The 17,438-nt window shown below is 49.0% G+C and overlaps 1 protein-coding gene across 2 annotated transcripts in view; it reads left to right on the plus strand.

Annotated features, from left to right (window-relative positions):
- The window catches only part of plxna1b (plexin A1b), a 170,232-nt gene that overhangs the window by 80,942 nt on the left and 71,852 nt on the right, over window positions 1-17,438 (plus strand). For both annotated transcript variants that reach the window (XM_030374090.1, XM_030374092.1), the window contains exons 5-9: window positions 4,386-4,486; window positions 7,126-7,249; window positions 7,733-7,886; window positions 9,666-9,765; window positions 15,783-15,897. In XM_030374090.1, the coding sequence (XP_030229950.1) occupies window positions 4,386-4,486; window positions 7,126-7,249; window positions 7,733-7,886; window positions 9,666-9,765; window positions 15,783-15,897 (594 nt within the window). The remainder of the gene's footprint in view (window positions 1-4,385; window positions 4,487-7,125; window positions 7,250-7,732; window positions 7,887-9,665; window positions 9,766-15,782; window positions 15,898-17,438) is intronic.

Raw genomic sequence — 17,438 nt, forward strand, 5'->3', positions numbered from 1 at the left:
GGGAAGGGTTAGCCTCGCTAGCGGAGGGCTAGCTTCCCTGCTGGCTGTGGAGATAACCTCTCTCTCTAGGACATACTCATCCTGCCTGCCTCTCTCCTGTGCTCTCTCACGCTCTCCATTGCCCTCGCTCTCCTTCCTATCTCTCGTGGTAGCCTTCCCCTTGCCCCTCCCTCCATCTTGCTCCCTAGTAGCCTTCTAAATTTCTTCCATACACACTATTGTTCAATCCACAATATCCCCAGTCTACCTGCAGGCATCCCTCTAAGCCAGACCTGCTCTATTAGGCCATGTTTCTTAATAAAAAACACTGTAAGCCTCTTTTGGATAAATGCGTCTGCTTGACGCATTTAATGACCCAATGGTAATAGTAAATTGTACTGTCCGTTCCCATCTGTGGGGACATCTTTCCTGTAGCCCCCTGCCCCTCTGTGGACCTGGGGGGGGGGGGGGGGGGCTGGGGGGCTGTGTATAGTATGTAGGTAGTAGGTATTGATCGTCGAGCATGGCGGTGGCGGTTCGATGGCGCGTCAGATTAGAGCACCATTGATGTAGTGTGAGGGACGTTTATTGAAATGGCGCTGGCACATGGCTAGGGCCTGCTTACCCGGGGTGTGGTAGGGGATGTGGGGGGATGGGGGTCCGCATGATGAAGGGAATGTTGAAAGGCCTCCAGCTTTGCCATCCCTTCGCTTCCAGGAATATGAGTACAATGGGCCAAATATTAAAAAGACTCGAAAATGTGACCATGCAGGAGGCGGCTTGTCTTAATGAAATGCAGAAACACACACACACACACACACACACACACACACACACACACACACACACACACACACACACACACACACACACACACGCGCACTAACCCCCTCGTCTTGACCTCCACTGTATAGGCTCTAACCCCCACACCCTGGACACCCCCACCCCTCCAAATATATTAAATCCCTTAACAAAAAAAGGCCTCAACAAGGCCCAATCCTTTTATGGCGTTCAATTTAACAGCCAATGAAAAGCCACACTTGAAAGCTTTACGGCTCCCTCCGGGTTTTGGAGGTGACTGTCGCGAGGAAAGGCTTAAAGGCAAAAGATAGCGCGCTGTCGGAGCGGGTGGAGTTTTACAAGTGGACCGACAAAGTAAGGGCATTCAGACGGAGAGGCCGCTCCAGGTTTACGCCCGAGTGAAAGGCAGGGAGAGAGAAAGTAGAATTGAGTTACGGCCCTGGACGGCATTGTAAATAAGGGGCTGCAGATAGACGCACGATGGTGGTCCTGGTTTATAAGGTCATTTAAACGAGTAATGTGGCGCACTGACGGGAATGGGCTTTCATTAAAAGAGCCATGTGAAGGGAAAGGGGAGAGTGAAAGTGGGGGTGTGTGAGTGTGGTTGTGTGCTGTGTGGGCGTGGCCTCTTGTCTGTTAGTGAGAACAAGGAAATGCACCGGTTATAAGACACCCACATACACACGGGTAAAAAACGCATACACGTACCCACACACATACAAATACACACACGCTTAAACACACAAACACACACGTAAACACACACACACACACAAACACACACACACACACACGTGTAAACGCACACGTGCACAGCAGTGCAACACATGTACACACACATTACTGTGTGTGTACAATAATGTGTTACTGGTGCCAGTAACACATTACTGGCACCAGTAAAGCAGTTTATCCTCCACTGGGGAACGTAATGATGGCAGCCCACTACCACAGTAAACAGCCCTCCCACTCTGCACCACTCCCATGTAATGGAGCCACGGTCGTCCCAGAGCTCTGCTCACTGTACACTGGGCGTGTTGGCGTCTCCTCGACTGGGTGTTCCCATCGAGGGTGCTCAGGCAGGGCCGTGGAGGAGCCATATTGGGCGAGCGTGGTGGGGATGTTGACCCTTGTTGAGTCACGCTGCAGTGGTTTTGGTTGTTAATGGGGGTCAAGTGTTTAGGTGGCGGAGGTCTGGCTAGTTCTGGACTAAAAGTTGCCAGGATCTGTCCTTGGTTTCTCCCTCTCTCGCTCTCACTCTCCCTCCCCTCCTTCGCTGTCGCTCTCTCCCCCCTCCTTCGCTGTCTCTCTCTCCTCTCCTTCTCTCTCTCTCTCTCTCTCTCTCTCTCTCTCTCTCTCTCTCTCTCTCTCTCTCTCTCTCTCTCTCTCTCTCTCTCTCTCTCTCTCTCTCTCTCTCTCTCTCTCTCTCTCTCTCTCTCTCTCTCTCTCTCTCTCTCTTTTTCCACTCCTTCGCTCTCTCTCTCTCCCCTCTTTCGCTGTCTCTCCCCTCCTTCGCTCTCTCTCTCAACTCTTTTGCTTGTCTCTCTCTCTCCCCCCTCCTTCCCTCCATTCCCCTGAGTCAGAGAGAGCTTCTATGTCTCCTCTCTCTGTCAGCTAAATGGGCCTGCCCTGTGGTACACACAGCTTTAACCAGCCATGAATCCACCTCGTTAAGCGGCTCAAATGCTCTTCCAATCTGTATTAATCTAAAGTATAAGATCTGAAGTAAATGCAAGAGCTAGTGGTTAAACATTGGGATTTAGATTGTGACTTACTACAAGCCGTGGTTGAGAATGGTTTAGCCGTGGATAATGTTACACCGTGGCTTTTGGTCTTTTTAATTTGAATGCATTGGTCATATTGTAGTACACAATACTAAGCTCCCAATCAAAGCACAGCGTTGCTCTGTCCACATCATATCCATCATGTGTGCTCGCAGCTTCGGTTGCTAACCAACCTGATCCCTTACCTCATATTTCTCTCGGACCCAGCCATATGGTCTTTCTTCCCTTGTGTGTGTGTCTCTCTCTCTCTCTATCTCTCTCTTTATCTCTCTCTCTCTTTATCTCTCTCTCTCTACGTCTCTCTCTCTACGTCTCTCTCTCTCTCTCTCTCTCTCTCTCTCTCTCTCTCTCTCTCTCTCTCTCTCTACACGTCTCTCTCCATTTCTCCTGTCCCCTGTGTTGCTTGATCAAAGGGTTAGACCCCACTTTGGCCCCACGCCAGCTGGGACCCCACATGCCACTTGTGAGTGGAGTGTGTGTCAGTGCGTATGTGTTGACACTATAATAGTGTTACCCTAGGGTAGGGTTGTTAAATGTTGTTACTTACTGATCAACTTACTCCTTCTCCACTGTGTGATTTAAAGGTAGCCTCCAGTGAAACACACACTCAGACAAATACACACACACACTCACACATCCAAAAACACATGTTAGCAATCAGTCTGTCATACACCCTTTTGAACACACTTAAGTCTCTGAATGATACCCACAATAATGGAAACCACACGCACACAATGACACCCCCCCCCCCCCCCCCCCCCCATACACTGTGGGGCTATCTGTAGCATGTTGCTAACCATCTGTCATCACCTATAGCCAGTGTTGATCTCATTTATGCATTTACGCAGTATGAGGGCTTAATACTAAATGGTTCCATGAAGACTGTGAAGTGCACACGCGCACACGTACACCAATGGTCATTCATAGTTCACCCTGCCCTTCCGCACTTTTTCAGCATGACATTATGTATATGCACCCCCCCCCCGGACACACACACATGCACAGCAGACACACAATTTATGACTGAGCTGTCTTTTCCCTGTGGTGAACTATCTCAATCTCTCTCTCACAAACAAACCCTGACTCCTTGCTTGATTTCTGCCGGCACATTGCACCCATGAACGTCACTCTCTGAATCTCTCTCTCCCACCTACAACACACAAACACGCACACGCACGCACACACGCACACAAGCACACACCTACGAACCCGGACGGACGCACGGATGTTCTTGCAACCCACGGGGGTCTGTCCTCTCTTCCTCTGCCTCCCATTGGCTTTGGAGGTCAGCTGTCAATCAAAGGCACGGTTGCCGCGGCCACCTGTCCAGCTGCCCAGCATGCCTAGCGAAGCTTCTCCTGTACACGCTTCGCTGGAGGCTGTCACACACTACTGGACCAGAATAGCTCGCAGAAGCCCTCTTCAAACACGCACACGCAGACACCCACAGTATATACCCACGGACACACACGCGCACATCGGAGCACACTCCACCACCAACACACACCCTCTCTAGCGGTGTTTCATTCCCACTCATACCCTGCTGTCCTCTATGACATACACACACACTCCAATATGCCGCTGCATGCAGAAAGATTATTTGCCAAGCTCCTCTTTGAAATTGAGTCGGTGTGATAAGCTGCCAAAAATGTCACATTATCTTGTGGAGTGTGGCACTTTTTTTCCTCTTTTTTTTGCTTTCATAACGCTGATTAAAAGCAATGTACTAATTGTGTTCCATATATCCTCTGTTTCTCTTTGCCCCTCTCTCTCTGCCCCTGCACTCTCTGCCCCTTCTCTGTGCATCTATGTCTCTTTTTCTAGGTGGTGAGAGTTCCAGTGGAGAGCTGTGAGCAGTACACCAGCTGTGGCGAGTGTTTGGGCTCCCGCGACCCCCACTGTGGCTGGTGTGTCCTGCATAACGTGTAAGTCACACACGCACACACGCTTCCTCACTTTCTCTCTCTCACTCGCTTACTCTCTCTCTCTCTCACACACACACACACACACACACACACGCACGCGCGCGCGCACACGCACGCGCGCACACACACACGCGCACACACATGCACACACGCGTCTACACCTGATCTAGGTGACAGATACACATGGGGGGAGTGGAAGTGAGCAGCAGCTGATGTAAAGTGCAGTTAATAGATGTTTTCCATGGTTGAGTAAATGTGGTGGACGATCGTTAGACAAAATGCTTGTCTGAGTTCCGGAGGAAGATAAGGTGCTGCGCCCTGGTTTCCTCTTCATAATGTTTTAAAAAGAATGGTCATAGTTAAGGTTACATTACTCCGGGTAAAGGACATGAAGCCCAATGCTTTGTATGGGTATGTGTCTCATTTAATCTGTACCCTCCCACCATGGTTGGATCCATGTTAAGAGACTGTGATTAATACATTGGGAGAGCTGAAAGGCAGCCTGCTAATGTCTGCTGTAGCTCTGTATATTCTTGCCTATAAAGCACACTGTCTCTCTCGTAGCCTACACTTCCTCCTGGTGTATGCCAAAACCGCATCCAGAGGCTTTATTTATGTGGATACTATTTGTGTGACGGGTTAAAAGCCCACGATTTTACGACGCTAGTAAAAGCCCGTTACACTTTAGATATTGGAATCATTTGATGGCTCCCGCCTAATAACACAGTCGCTTTATGGGTTAATGAGTTGTAGTTAGGTTGCATAACATGAGTTGCTTTTGAGTTACAATCGATTGATACTCCGGTGCGGGTTGCGAATAGACAAGGCCCTGGGGGTGAATTTGTGATAAAACACAATGTATGTGCAAAACGCCCGAGTGCGTAGCCCCGCGCTAGTGCATCAATCTGTACAAGCCAGCCGTATTTATCCCTGCAAGCGTCCATGGCTCCAGGGTGTGTGTGGGTGTGTGTTCCCGCCATCGCTCTTGACTAGGTGCTCAAACAGTTGGATCTTATTAAAAGGTGTGGAGACGGCGGAGCGACATGCAGGAGAAGCACCTCGAGCAATTCAGGATAATGGAATAACCGTCTCTTTGCATTAATTACACATGCAAAATATATCGCTGGCATACCGCCGCGGCCTCCAGCCACATATTTTCCTGCCACACTCACACACTGGGACGAAACTCGATGAGTCCCGCTGTCGATAACCTGGCATCCTCACTGACTGACCTCCTGTCAGAGCTGGGATATCAGCAACTCACTCGTATCCCGGTCTGGCAACGCAGGACCAAACTCCGGCGGTCTGCCCGGCCAGACAGAATAAAGCGGCTATTAATGGCCACTTCTTTATAAGTCTGTGTTTAGCCCTGTGGTGCTCTCAGCCTCGACCTGACCATAAAGCAGCTAGGCATCCCACTAATGGTGGGAGAGTGCAGGTGTGCAGCGGAATGGCACATAAAGGCCGCAGTTAAAGGAAATAAACAGGCAAACGCATAAACACTCTCGTACATCGCAAGTCCCGGCCGCTGGAAGAGTCTATTCGTCGGAATTATGCATGTATGCATGCATGTAATTCAGTTGCGTGCCATAATTCCTGTCAGCGCGCGCGCGCGCACACACACACACACACACACACACACACACACACACACACACACACACACACACACACACACACACACACACACACACACTCTTGAGGGTGTGTTGTGTGTGAGTGTGTGTTTGTGACTCCCGGGGGAGCACTTGGGGACTGCGTTTTTTTGTCGGCGGAGCAGGAGCGAGGACTTGTGAAACTAGCAGCAAGACGGGGCTGGCTGGGAGCTAAAGGGGGGACAGGGAGGAGTCAGCAGTTACCGTGTTCCTCAGGTTTTTCATTTATTGTATCGCCCAAGGGAGGACGACGTCAGCTACCCCCCTCACCGTTTACCGCAGAGACCCGTTTGCGTTTAGCGTGAGAGGTGAAGTTGATGGCTATTACATTATGAATGGCTAATAGTAAAACTGCCAGCGAGATGGGGGCGCGGAGGGGTGTGTTATGGGGGGTTTATTTGATTTCTCTGTTGAAGGCGGACGCGTAATAAATGACTCGGCTAGGGGTAGAGGGTAGCGGTTGATATGTGCTGCTTATTAATTTACGGGGTCCAGGTTTTTAAGTATGAGTGAAAGTGTGCACATCTCTCAAGACATTCTTTTGTGTCTTTGGCGGGCCGAGGTTATAAAGTCGAGGGAGAAGCGGTATGAGTCCCGCACAAATGTCAGGACCAATAGGTGCTCATGATGAAAAGGGGATGCTGTAATGGCACGGGCTCCGGGGGATAAAAACTGTTTGTCTTCCGTTATTGCTCGCCTTCGCCTGCCTCAGTATCCGTCTTAAGCTTTCCATTCCTCCTCCCTCTTCATCGGTGCATACATATTCTTTTTCGGGCGGGGTCTCCGTTGGAGCGTTTTTGCCATAACCTTTCTTCCTCTTCCTCCTGCCTCTCATCATCACCATTCGTCAAACCTTTTCCTGTATTCATATTTTTTCCGCGTTCTCACCGCGTTCTCTCCGCGTGGGTGTGGGTGTGTGTGTGTGTGTTTTTGTGCGTGTGTGTGTGTGTGTGCGCGCGTGGGTGTGTGTTATTTCCTGTGCAGATGTTCTCGCAAGGACCGCTGTGACCGGGCCAGTGAGCCCCAGCGCTTCGCCTCAGACCAGAGGCACTGTGTGGAGCTCAGCGTTGCACCTCGCAACATCTCCGTCACCATGTCCCAGATCCAGGTACGTACGTGTGTATGTGTGTGCGCATAGGATCATTACCATTACCTGCAGCGGGTTGCTGAAACTTCTCCATATCCGAGTGACTGATAGGGAGTGCACCTTGCTCTCCCTCTCCCTCTCTCTCCCTCTACACATTAGCAGGAACACATTAACCTTGCCATAATGGAGCCTGATATAGCGGCTGTGTTAAGCGTGAGGATTCCTGCTCCCCCCCCCCCCCCCCTGAGCTCACCCCCACACTCACCCCTCCCCAGCCATTAACCCTCATGTCATCTCATAACAATCCATGTTACCGCATGTCCTTCCATTGATCTAACACCCTGTCTCTCTCCCTCCCTCTCTCTCTCTTTCCCTGTCTCCCTCTCCGTCTCTCTGTCTCTCTCTCTCTCCCTCTCTCCCCTCCTTCACTATGTTTGTCTCTCTTTATCTCCCTCTCCCCCTCCCTCCCTCCTCCCTCCCTCTTTCTGTCTGTCTCTCCACCAGCTGGTGCTCCAGGCCCATAACGTCCCTGACCTGGCGGCGGGGGTCAACTGCTCCTTCGAGGACTACGTTGAGACGGAGGGACGCATCCAGGGGGGACGCATCTACTGCCTGTCCCCCTCTGCGCGGGACATCCTCCCCATCACCAGGAACAGAGGTGTGTGTGACTCGTGACCAGTTAGTCAGACTTAACACCCCAGCGAACAAAGCTCTCGTCCTCTCCCTCTCCCTCTCCCTCTCCCTCTCCTCCTCTCCCTCTCCTCCTCTCCACTCTTTACTCTTAACTTTTTTCCACTCACTCTGTTCCTGTTACGTCATGCCGGTTGCTATATGTGGGCTATGTATTCATCGTGGCAGGCGGACTTATTCCCCAATGCCTCCTGATTGCATGGTGAAACCAGAGGACACTGTTCCCCCTCTGCCCCGATGGCCGGCCGGCCCCATGACGTAGCTGTACAACCTCTCCCTGTGAAGCCGTACAAAGGATACCACACCTTTCACGCCTGATCACTGCTTAATATTCAGGGCCTAACAGGCGTCCCATGGGCTTTGTCTGTTTGTTCCCCCGAGGAAATGGCTTTTATTTATTTCCCTATTCCCATTATTGCATATTATGCAGCGCTGTCAGTGGCGTTATTGATTTATGTTTCTACAAACAACAGCAGTTACGCCGGTAACTTCACTTTAGAGAAACAATTCCGGCTTCCTTTGTGAGGCGGCCGTTCAAATATAACTTCGCTGCCCGTTTCTTATTTTCCCAGTTTTTTTGTTGTTTTCATTTATTTTATTCGTTCTTCAATTGTATGTGGGTGTTTCACATCACATCACTGTGTCTGAGAGTTGAGATCCAAAGGCTGTCAGAATGATTGTGCGTTCTAAAGCTCAAAGTCAGATCGTCTTTCTTCGTTCATAGTGCTAGATGTGCATCTAAAACGGCCCATTACACATGCTCCTCATCAGCCCTGCTGTCGGAACGCATTCTGAGCACTGATTGGTGCGGTTATTTTTAAATTCCTTCCTGCTGGTTGCGTGTCTTTAGCAGTGTGGTGCAAAGCAATTTGTGTTTTTGTGCTTGTGTTATTTGTCCCGATTCATATGAGATTAATATACATAAACGGAGATGGAGGCTCCGTTCGTGAATGCCCAGCCGTGTGTGGGTCAGCTTAGCTCAGGAGGTAGAGCAGTGATCTTGTAACCGAAAGGGTTGCTAGTTTGATCCCCAGCTCCTCCTAGCTGAGTGTTGATATGTCCCTGAGCAAGACACTTAACCCTAACTGGTCCTGACGAGCTGGCTGTCGCCTTGCATGGTTGACTCTGCCGGCGGTGTGTCAATGTGTGTATTAACCGATGTAAGTCGCTTTGGATAAAAGCGTCTGCTAAATATTGTAATTGTGATTGTTTGTCACTGTGTCTATATATACAGCCATATATTCAGCCATTTTAATATTAAGCAATTCACACCATCTACATCTGACAGAGGGGTACATGATTACGCTCATGATTTATTACCCAGCAACCATGAAGTCGTTTTCATCCACATTGACTTCCCATACACGTTATGCCAGTGGAAGGGGAGCAAGGCATCTTGCTCAATGAGGCTTGCAGGTTGCACACTATTGGGAGTGAACCCTGAACCCTTTTGACTGGAAGTCAAGGCTCTAACCAGCAGACCATCCTGGCCTCTTATGATGCACATGGCATCGGCCTGTCGTAATTGCTTTACATCATCTCTTCTGCCCAAGAATATATAATCTTGTTCAGAAGAGATGATATTATACAATGTATAGTATTATAATAATACTGTATAACGTTTCGATCAGCTATATTTCACTGCATTGCGCTTGTATGTGAGTGAAGTGTCAGTCCAAATGATGACGATGGGCCCAGCAGCTGACCTGGGGTTGTGTGTGTGTGTGTGTGTGTTTGTGTGTCATAGGTGACAAGAGGGTAGTTAAGCTCTACCTCAAATCCAAGGAGACGGGCAAGAAGTTTGCCAGTGTCGACTTCGTCTTCTACAACTGCAGCGTCCACCAGTCGTAAGTGGAGATTTCACTTCATCTTTACTCGTCTATCTACTAGTATCTGAGATGATTATGTATTTTATGTCTAGACCCCCCTATGTTTCCTCCCCCAAACCCCTCCACAAGCTCTTATGTTGCTTTCCCTGAAGGCTTCCGTTACAGTATAGGGAATATATAATATATACTGCAGCCACACACACAAAGTCACACACACACACACACACACACACACACACACACACACACACACACACACACACACACACACACACACACACACACACACACATGCTACCCCAGTCCCACCCACCCCCCCATCGGTCGGGGAAGGGGGGGGGGGTCTTGTATTACCATCGCAGTGAAAAATCGAAGGTGCCGTGTGTGAGAAATGAGGGGGATAGGAGACGGTAATTCTAGTCTTATTATCATAACCCACTGTACACCCTAATGATCCTTTGATGATTAATTCATTACACATGACAATACGCCGTAATGCTTCCCGAACACACAACCCCCAGACTCATTTATGCGTCGCCTCCCGTTTCAGGGAGAAAACAAATAGTGAGCTTTCTTTAACGCGCCCAAATGCTCCGTTTGCGGCTCATTTGCATTCACACAAATGTGGCCCGGGTTTGCCGCAACAGACGACCGGGGTGTGAGATGCAGGTGTGAAGGAACGAGCAGTAAATAAACAGAACAGACAGTAAACAAACAGAACCATTCTAGAAACAATTCTTTGTCTTTTCCGGCGAGTCTGTTGTCCCCCCCCCCCCCCCCCCTCCCCCCTCCCCCCTTCCCTGCATCTTCCCTGTTTTCCCTGTTTTCCATAGCATCCCCCTTCGGATTTCAACCAAAACCAAAAAATAGGAAGCAAAAAAACAAATCTCCCAACATGCAGTGGGGCCTCCCCCCTGCTGCCCTCCATTGGCTGGGGGCTTGGCTAATGATGGGCCACCCACACCTTATATCCACACACCCATAGCCCCCCCACCTTACCCGGCCCCTCTGTCCCACCCCTAGCCTTGCTGTAGTGGTAGGTGTGGGGCCGTCTGCCGGGGTATTAGCCGCAGGGCAGCAGATGGTCCAGAGGCCCCCTTGGGTAACCACCACCGAGGCTTCTATCCGGGACCCCCATCCTACGTACACACACACGCATGCAAACACACACACACTCACACACCACACGCACGCACAACCGCGCCACCGCCGTCCCTCTTCTGCCCCTGCTACTTACCTCCCTGGATATCCTCGGACACCTTATCTGTGACTCTGTGACCTCTCTAACCCACCCCCTCCTCCACCACCACCAATCTAAAACACTAATCCTCTGTAGCAACAACACTGATTAGCTCAGCTGGTAAAGGGCGTGGCGCGTTACAATGTCAGCTCATGGCTAATTCAACTCCCCCGAGTCCCCCGCTCCCCACGGCTCTCTCCTGTGCGGATTCATTTCACGTCGGACGGGGGACAGGTATCCTCGTCTTCATGGCCGAGACATTTGATATCGAGCACATGGGGCCCCCCCGGATTATCTCATACGAAGTCGTGTATGAATTGTGAAATTGTGGTGCTTTTTCTTTTTTTTTTTTACTGGGCACTCTTCTGGTGAGCTCACGTAATGAAGCCTGGAGATTAATTAGAGTTGACCCAGAGACGGGCAAAGCCAAGCCGTATAAAGATATGAACCTGGACGGTGATTAAATCCTATTGGAAGGGCTGATCTAATACAGAATCAGAGTGATGTCATGGTTTAATGACGTTACAGCTACGGGAGGTTGTATCTTTTGCTCACTGCCAACCCAACCCCCACCCCCTCATACCCCCGTTCGAAATGGGGCTTACCCAGGGATGCCTGACCCGGTTGTTATTAAAAGAAACAGGTTCCCATGCAACGGGGCCAAGACACTCGGCAACATCCATGCACCCATTCCCAGATACACAACTCGAATCACTACACCATATTAATGCATCAGGCAGTGTGAACATTCCCATTTAGGTGCATATTCAATGCACCAAATGTGTTTCATTAGCATAGCTAGCATCCACCTGTATACCGCATCAGCATTGTTTTGTTTGTTCATTAACTTTCAGATTTTTTTCCCCTCGATCCACACTCACGCACACATCGTCAATTCCTTGTATCCATCCCAAAACACACATACACACACCACCCCTTTTTATTTACTCAACTGATTAGGTTGTGGCCCCTGTCTTTTAAAAAATGCTATAGATTTACATAGCGGCATTCATCTAATTAGTAAACCCCCTATTTTACTTTAAGGGATTGCGGAGATTGAAACTGAATATCGCCTAAGGGCATGATGGCTCCTTAATTAAATATTTTCATATACTTTTTCCACATTTCTTTGCCCCAGCCCATTTATTAAAGAGAGACTGCATAGTCTAGCAATGAACTATGGATTAAATATATATGAGACAATAAGACGCACCTTTTATAGCCGGGTTAATTTGGCAGAGGCAATGGCTGGATGATTTATTGTATGATTGTGGTACCTCATAAACTCATTTAATTCCTATATAAAGAGGTAAACGTGTACTAAAATAAACCAAGGTCTTGCATGAAAAGAGAAATTTTATTGTGGAGATGACAGTAAATGACTTGTAAAGACAAAGAAAGACTTTGAAAAAAAGAGAAACAAGTAAAACCTTTTTAAAAGGTTTTGGAAAGACACGAGGGAAAGTGAAATTAGTTAAGTTCAGTTTTAAATAAATCCGAACCGGCCCTGGGAATTATACCATTGAAACAATCACGTCGTCACAAGGAAACAGCTGCATATTATCGTCCATCACCCTCCTCTTTCCATTCAAGGAAATACTCAAGGACAAGGATACAATATGCCTGAGGGCCATTTCAATTATATGGCTGTTTCTAAAAATGAATGGGATACAATAAATAATTTGTTGAACCAAGTGCAGGGGTGTGAAACACACCTTACAAGAACAAGAGGGGACGCTAGCCCAGCACTCTGGGACAGCCCAAGAAGGAGGGAGTCAAAGCCCATTGTTTAGGCGAGGACCTTAAAAGAAAACTGCCATTACGGCACTAAAGGTAGTCTGGCTCAATTAGCATGTGAATATGGGCCGATTAAATTAGCATTATCGGCGTGGCCAAACGGATTGCGGCTCTTTCGTATGCCTCTGAGGGGAAACGCAGAGTGCTTCAAGCAGGAAGAGCATAGTAACAGAGATGTCCACATCTATGGGGTCCTTTTGAAACCGTAGATTTGTCTTTACATTTTATCCTCGCTGGGCTCCTCAGAAATGGTTACACTCAAAGCTATAGGAATTGCATTTCTACATCATTTCTTTGTCATTGTATTTTTATACTGCGGTTGGGAGGCTGTCAGCGCAGTAACTAGTCGTTAACTCGGGCCAAGGGCGCACACCGGGGGGTTGTCAGACGGGGCCTGTGGCTGATTGTAGGTGACTTGCATGATCCGTTCATGAAGGGGCTCTCTGCCTTCTCTAAAGGCCCCGCAACACATGAGGTTGGGGGTTGCTGATATTTTTTCCGTATCAAAGTCACCAGCACACTAACGAGCTTGATTTCCCCATGAATAAAAGATAAAAGTCTGATAAAAGGAGAGTGGGGGGGGGGGGGGGGGGATTATTCATGGTGTCTGTGGGCACATGTGTACGTTTGGCTGCTGTGCTGTTGTGAGCCACCCGCTGCACGTTATAATCCCTGTCTTGGTCATCTGGTCCTCTCGGCTGGTGTTCTGTGTTTCAAATGATCAAGGCATCGATGTTTTGACACCCCGCATGAAAAAAAGAAAGGCTCTTTGTGATGCTAAAAAGAAGCTACCACTGCTCCGAGTTTTGCTAACAAACGGCAAACCGAGCATGCGCGATGCGCTAACGCCGCCGTGTTCATTTGTCTTGCATTGACGTTGTGCCATTTGCGTATTTGTTCAGCGCAAAGACTCTCCAATCTATCTCCACCCGATTGGAGACGCGACCGATAAGAAAAAAAACAGCTTCACAGTGATACAGCCCTGTTTTTTCCTTTTTTTCAGAGGCATTGCAACCTATGCCAACCAAACCCACCACAGCCCTAATCACTTTCCCTCCATTTGTAGGCTACATTGACAAATGCCCCACTTGCTCTGGTGCGGGATTAAGAGGCCTGTTATTTCCTTAGCTGCCCGTTCCTCATTCCAAATGGACAGCTTCTCTCAGCACAATGCTAAATTGGTCAATTAAAGTGATGGTGGGATTGAATTAAGCTGCAGCCTCTGATCTCACTCGAATGCAGCGGTTCTTGGCTGGAAATGATCGCTTAAAGAGCGCACCTAACAAACGAGCCGTTCTAATTGATCCCAATGAATCTACGTCGGGTTTGATTGATTCCTATGTGGCTCCGTTTCCGAGCTGAAGAGTTAAGGCCGTGCAAGATTTTTTGTTCTATCGCAAGCGGTTGAAGGTATAGCTCCGTCTTTACACGGGTTAAAACGCACTAGAGAGAGCTTGTCAGGAGCGTGGCGGTATCGAGTCCAGACAGATGCGTGAATTTATTCATGGCAGATGCTGTTGAATATAAATCAGCCTGTAAATTGAACATCTCTCGTTGTTCTTTTCATGCAAGGGTCCACACTCTGTCTTTGTATTGACTAGCTCCGTTTCATAATTTTGATCTTAAGCATATGTTTTCTCAAGCGAAAAAAGGATTTATCAAGCAAACAATAAAATAAAAAGGCATAAAATTAGCAATTGTTTTTCATTCATTGCTTGATTTTTTTCATTGCTTTTTTCATTTAATTGATCATTGATTGAAGGGCCTTCATTCTGCTGCCTTGCTCTCCTTCGCAGGTGTCCTTCATACCGTTAGTGAAAGAAAGACACTAAAACACAATCATTTCAAATCCGCCCTCAACAACCAAACCTTTGTTACCTTTCGCTCTTGCAAGTCACCCATACAGAGCCCCACTGGCTAAACCAGCCCTTACCCCGTCTCCCTCCATCTCTCCCCCCAACCCCCTCTCCCACAATGCGAGCCGTCTCCTCCTCTCCCTGGGTAATCCAACTACGTTTGATCTCTCTATCGCTCACTCTCTCTATTTCACTCTAGTTCACCCCCCCCCACCCCCCTCCCCCCAAGTGTCTTGGGTCCGATGCTCTGTTGCCTCAGCCCTGGAGCCTGTGTGTGAGCAGGTGAATTTAAAAGGGTGGAACGCTCTTAGTTGGGGACACATGAAAGAGAGCCGTGGACAAAGAACAGAGGTCTCTCTGGCTCTGGCTCTCGCTCTCACTATCTCTCTTTCAGGGAGGGGGGGGGAGTAAAAGAAGAGGCCTGATGGGCCCGATGGGGTGGGGAGGATGACAGTGGAGGTATAGAAAAAGCTCAGGGTGTTGAAATATATATGCAGGACTAGGCAGATTGTGAGGGCGATCATTGTGTGCATGCAGAGCCCGTCGTTTCGGACTCCTCACTAGGGATCGGAGTGATGAATGGGACGGCAAGGGGAGATATTTGAAAGATGGGGCGGGCGCATTGTGATCAAACGAGCGAGACGGGCCGAGAGAGAGTGAGGGCTTTACAAGCAGAATGGAAAAGTACAGATTGAGACGGTGAATGATACATCGAGTGATGTCCGCAGGTCGAAACAATCTTAGCGGAAAGAAACAAAGACAAGTTGTACATTTGCAGAACGTTTGATATAATGCGAAATGATTCCAAAAATATATTTGCTTGGCAGGCGACTTAGTTGCTTGCAAAAACATTTTTCCGTTGGGGAAGATGCATCACATGCCGCTTCTGCTATCCTGCGCCACAGTGCTCGTGTTGGGCCTGGTTTGAATAGAGAGGCAGCAATCCCCACCTGCCAGAACTGCTTTATCCGTTTGTCCTGACAAATATCTCCGCCATCTTTCTCCCCAATCAGTTTTGTATTTGACTTCACAACCACCGTGCATAATGCAATGAAACGACCCAGTCTAGCTCTGATGCGTTCTAAATGTCTCTCTAACCCTTCCTCTCTCTCCCTCCCTCCCCCTCGTCGTCCCCCCTTCAGCTGCCTGTCCTGTGTGAACGGGTCGTACCCGTGTCACTGGTGCAAGTACCGCCACATGTGCACGCAGAACGTCAACGACTGCTCCTTCCAGGAGGGCCGCGTCAACATCTCTGAGGTGAGTGCTACTTTCTGCCTCCTGAATGTACTTTCTGCCCCCCCACACGCAGACACACATCCCCCCACCCCCCCCCCCCCCCCCCCCCCCCCTGTCGGCTTGTGTTGGCGTGCTGTGCGTCTGCTTGCCTGTGCGCGAGATAGCAGCGTTGGCACGTTGACAACAGCTTGTGTAGTGTGCAGTGGTAATTCTGTCTTGGCCCATAAGGCCATAAGCAGGCCTGGATGAATGAGGCGCTATGGGAATACTGCCTTGTTCCGCGCGGCGCCATCGTCGCATTAGCATAAAGGCTAATATCAATCGGGCCGAGTGGCGGATGCAGCAGGCAAGGCATAACAAGTGTTTGTCAACTGTCAGAGTGTACACCAGAAGGCAGTGATGGTGTACACATTGAAACACACACACACACATGTACACACACACTCAGATTGTTTATGCAAATGTTGAGGTTTTTCTCTCTCTACTTTTCTCGCACTCCAAAAATTAAGGCACACATAAATGATCAAATTCACACGCATACAGACAGCGCAAAGCAACCTTTTTGCTGTTTTATGAATGTACTGTTCCCCGCCGCTTCCCTTAATGAATGATTCTAGTGTTCAATCTTGTGTTTTATTAGCACCACATGCACAAACATACAACAAACACCACCACAAGCTCTCTCTTTACCCGTCTCTCTCTCCCTCTCTCCCTCTCTGTGTCAGTCTTTGACTTCGTCAGTCTCACTACCTCTCTTGCTCTCTATGTCCGTGGATTGCATCCCCCTGGGTCGATTGGCTGTTGCCCTTTATTAATTGGTCAGCCTATTATCGTATTACGGCCTTCTATATCACTGGAATAAACCGGCAGCACGATTGTAAGCCTAGCCACTCTGGTAAGCAGTTAGCATGCTTATAGTACCACCTGGACCCCATCCAGAGCAGCACAGAGTCTTTGCTCTCACAGCCTCACAGAGCTAGCTGATCTGGGCTGCCATGATCCAAGAGGCAGCCCGGATCAGCTGGCTAGCATGGAGGGTAAGTAGGTGGAAATACTGGCTCCTGTAAATGCTGAAATACAGGAGGACTAACGAAGGGATGCCAAGGTTCTCCAGAGAATATACATCGGCACAGTGCACCATGGGAAATATCCCAATCGTGTTGATATTGTGCAGCGTGTCATGTTGCCATGGTTTCCCTCGTCTCCGATGGCGTCTCTGGAGGGACCGGTTCTCAGCAGCAGGAGAGGGTTAAAGGAGACAAAGTTAGAGAGCCAGAGAGAGAATGTGACATTGTGAGATCCTGCCTGCCACACTCTTTATGCACGCACACACCCATGCACACACACGCATGCGCACACACATCCTATCTGTCTGTCATGCACAATTACATTAAAATGACAACGTGACCAAACACACCCCCACACACACACACACACACATTTACAGCCGTTCATCATTGTCGTCCGTGCTGACGTACGCGTTGGTCATGCCCTCACTGGTCCAACGAGCAGAGCTCCTCATGCAAGGTACTGTCTCTCGCTCTCGCTTTCTCGCCCTCTCG

This window comes from Gadus morhua, chromosome 13 (genome assembly GCF_902167405.1).
Source record: "Gadus morhua chromosome 13, gadMor3.0, whole genome shotgun sequence".
Taxonomy (NCBI): Eukaryota; Metazoa; Chordata; class Actinopteri; order Gadiformes; family Gadidae; genus Gadus; species Gadus morhua.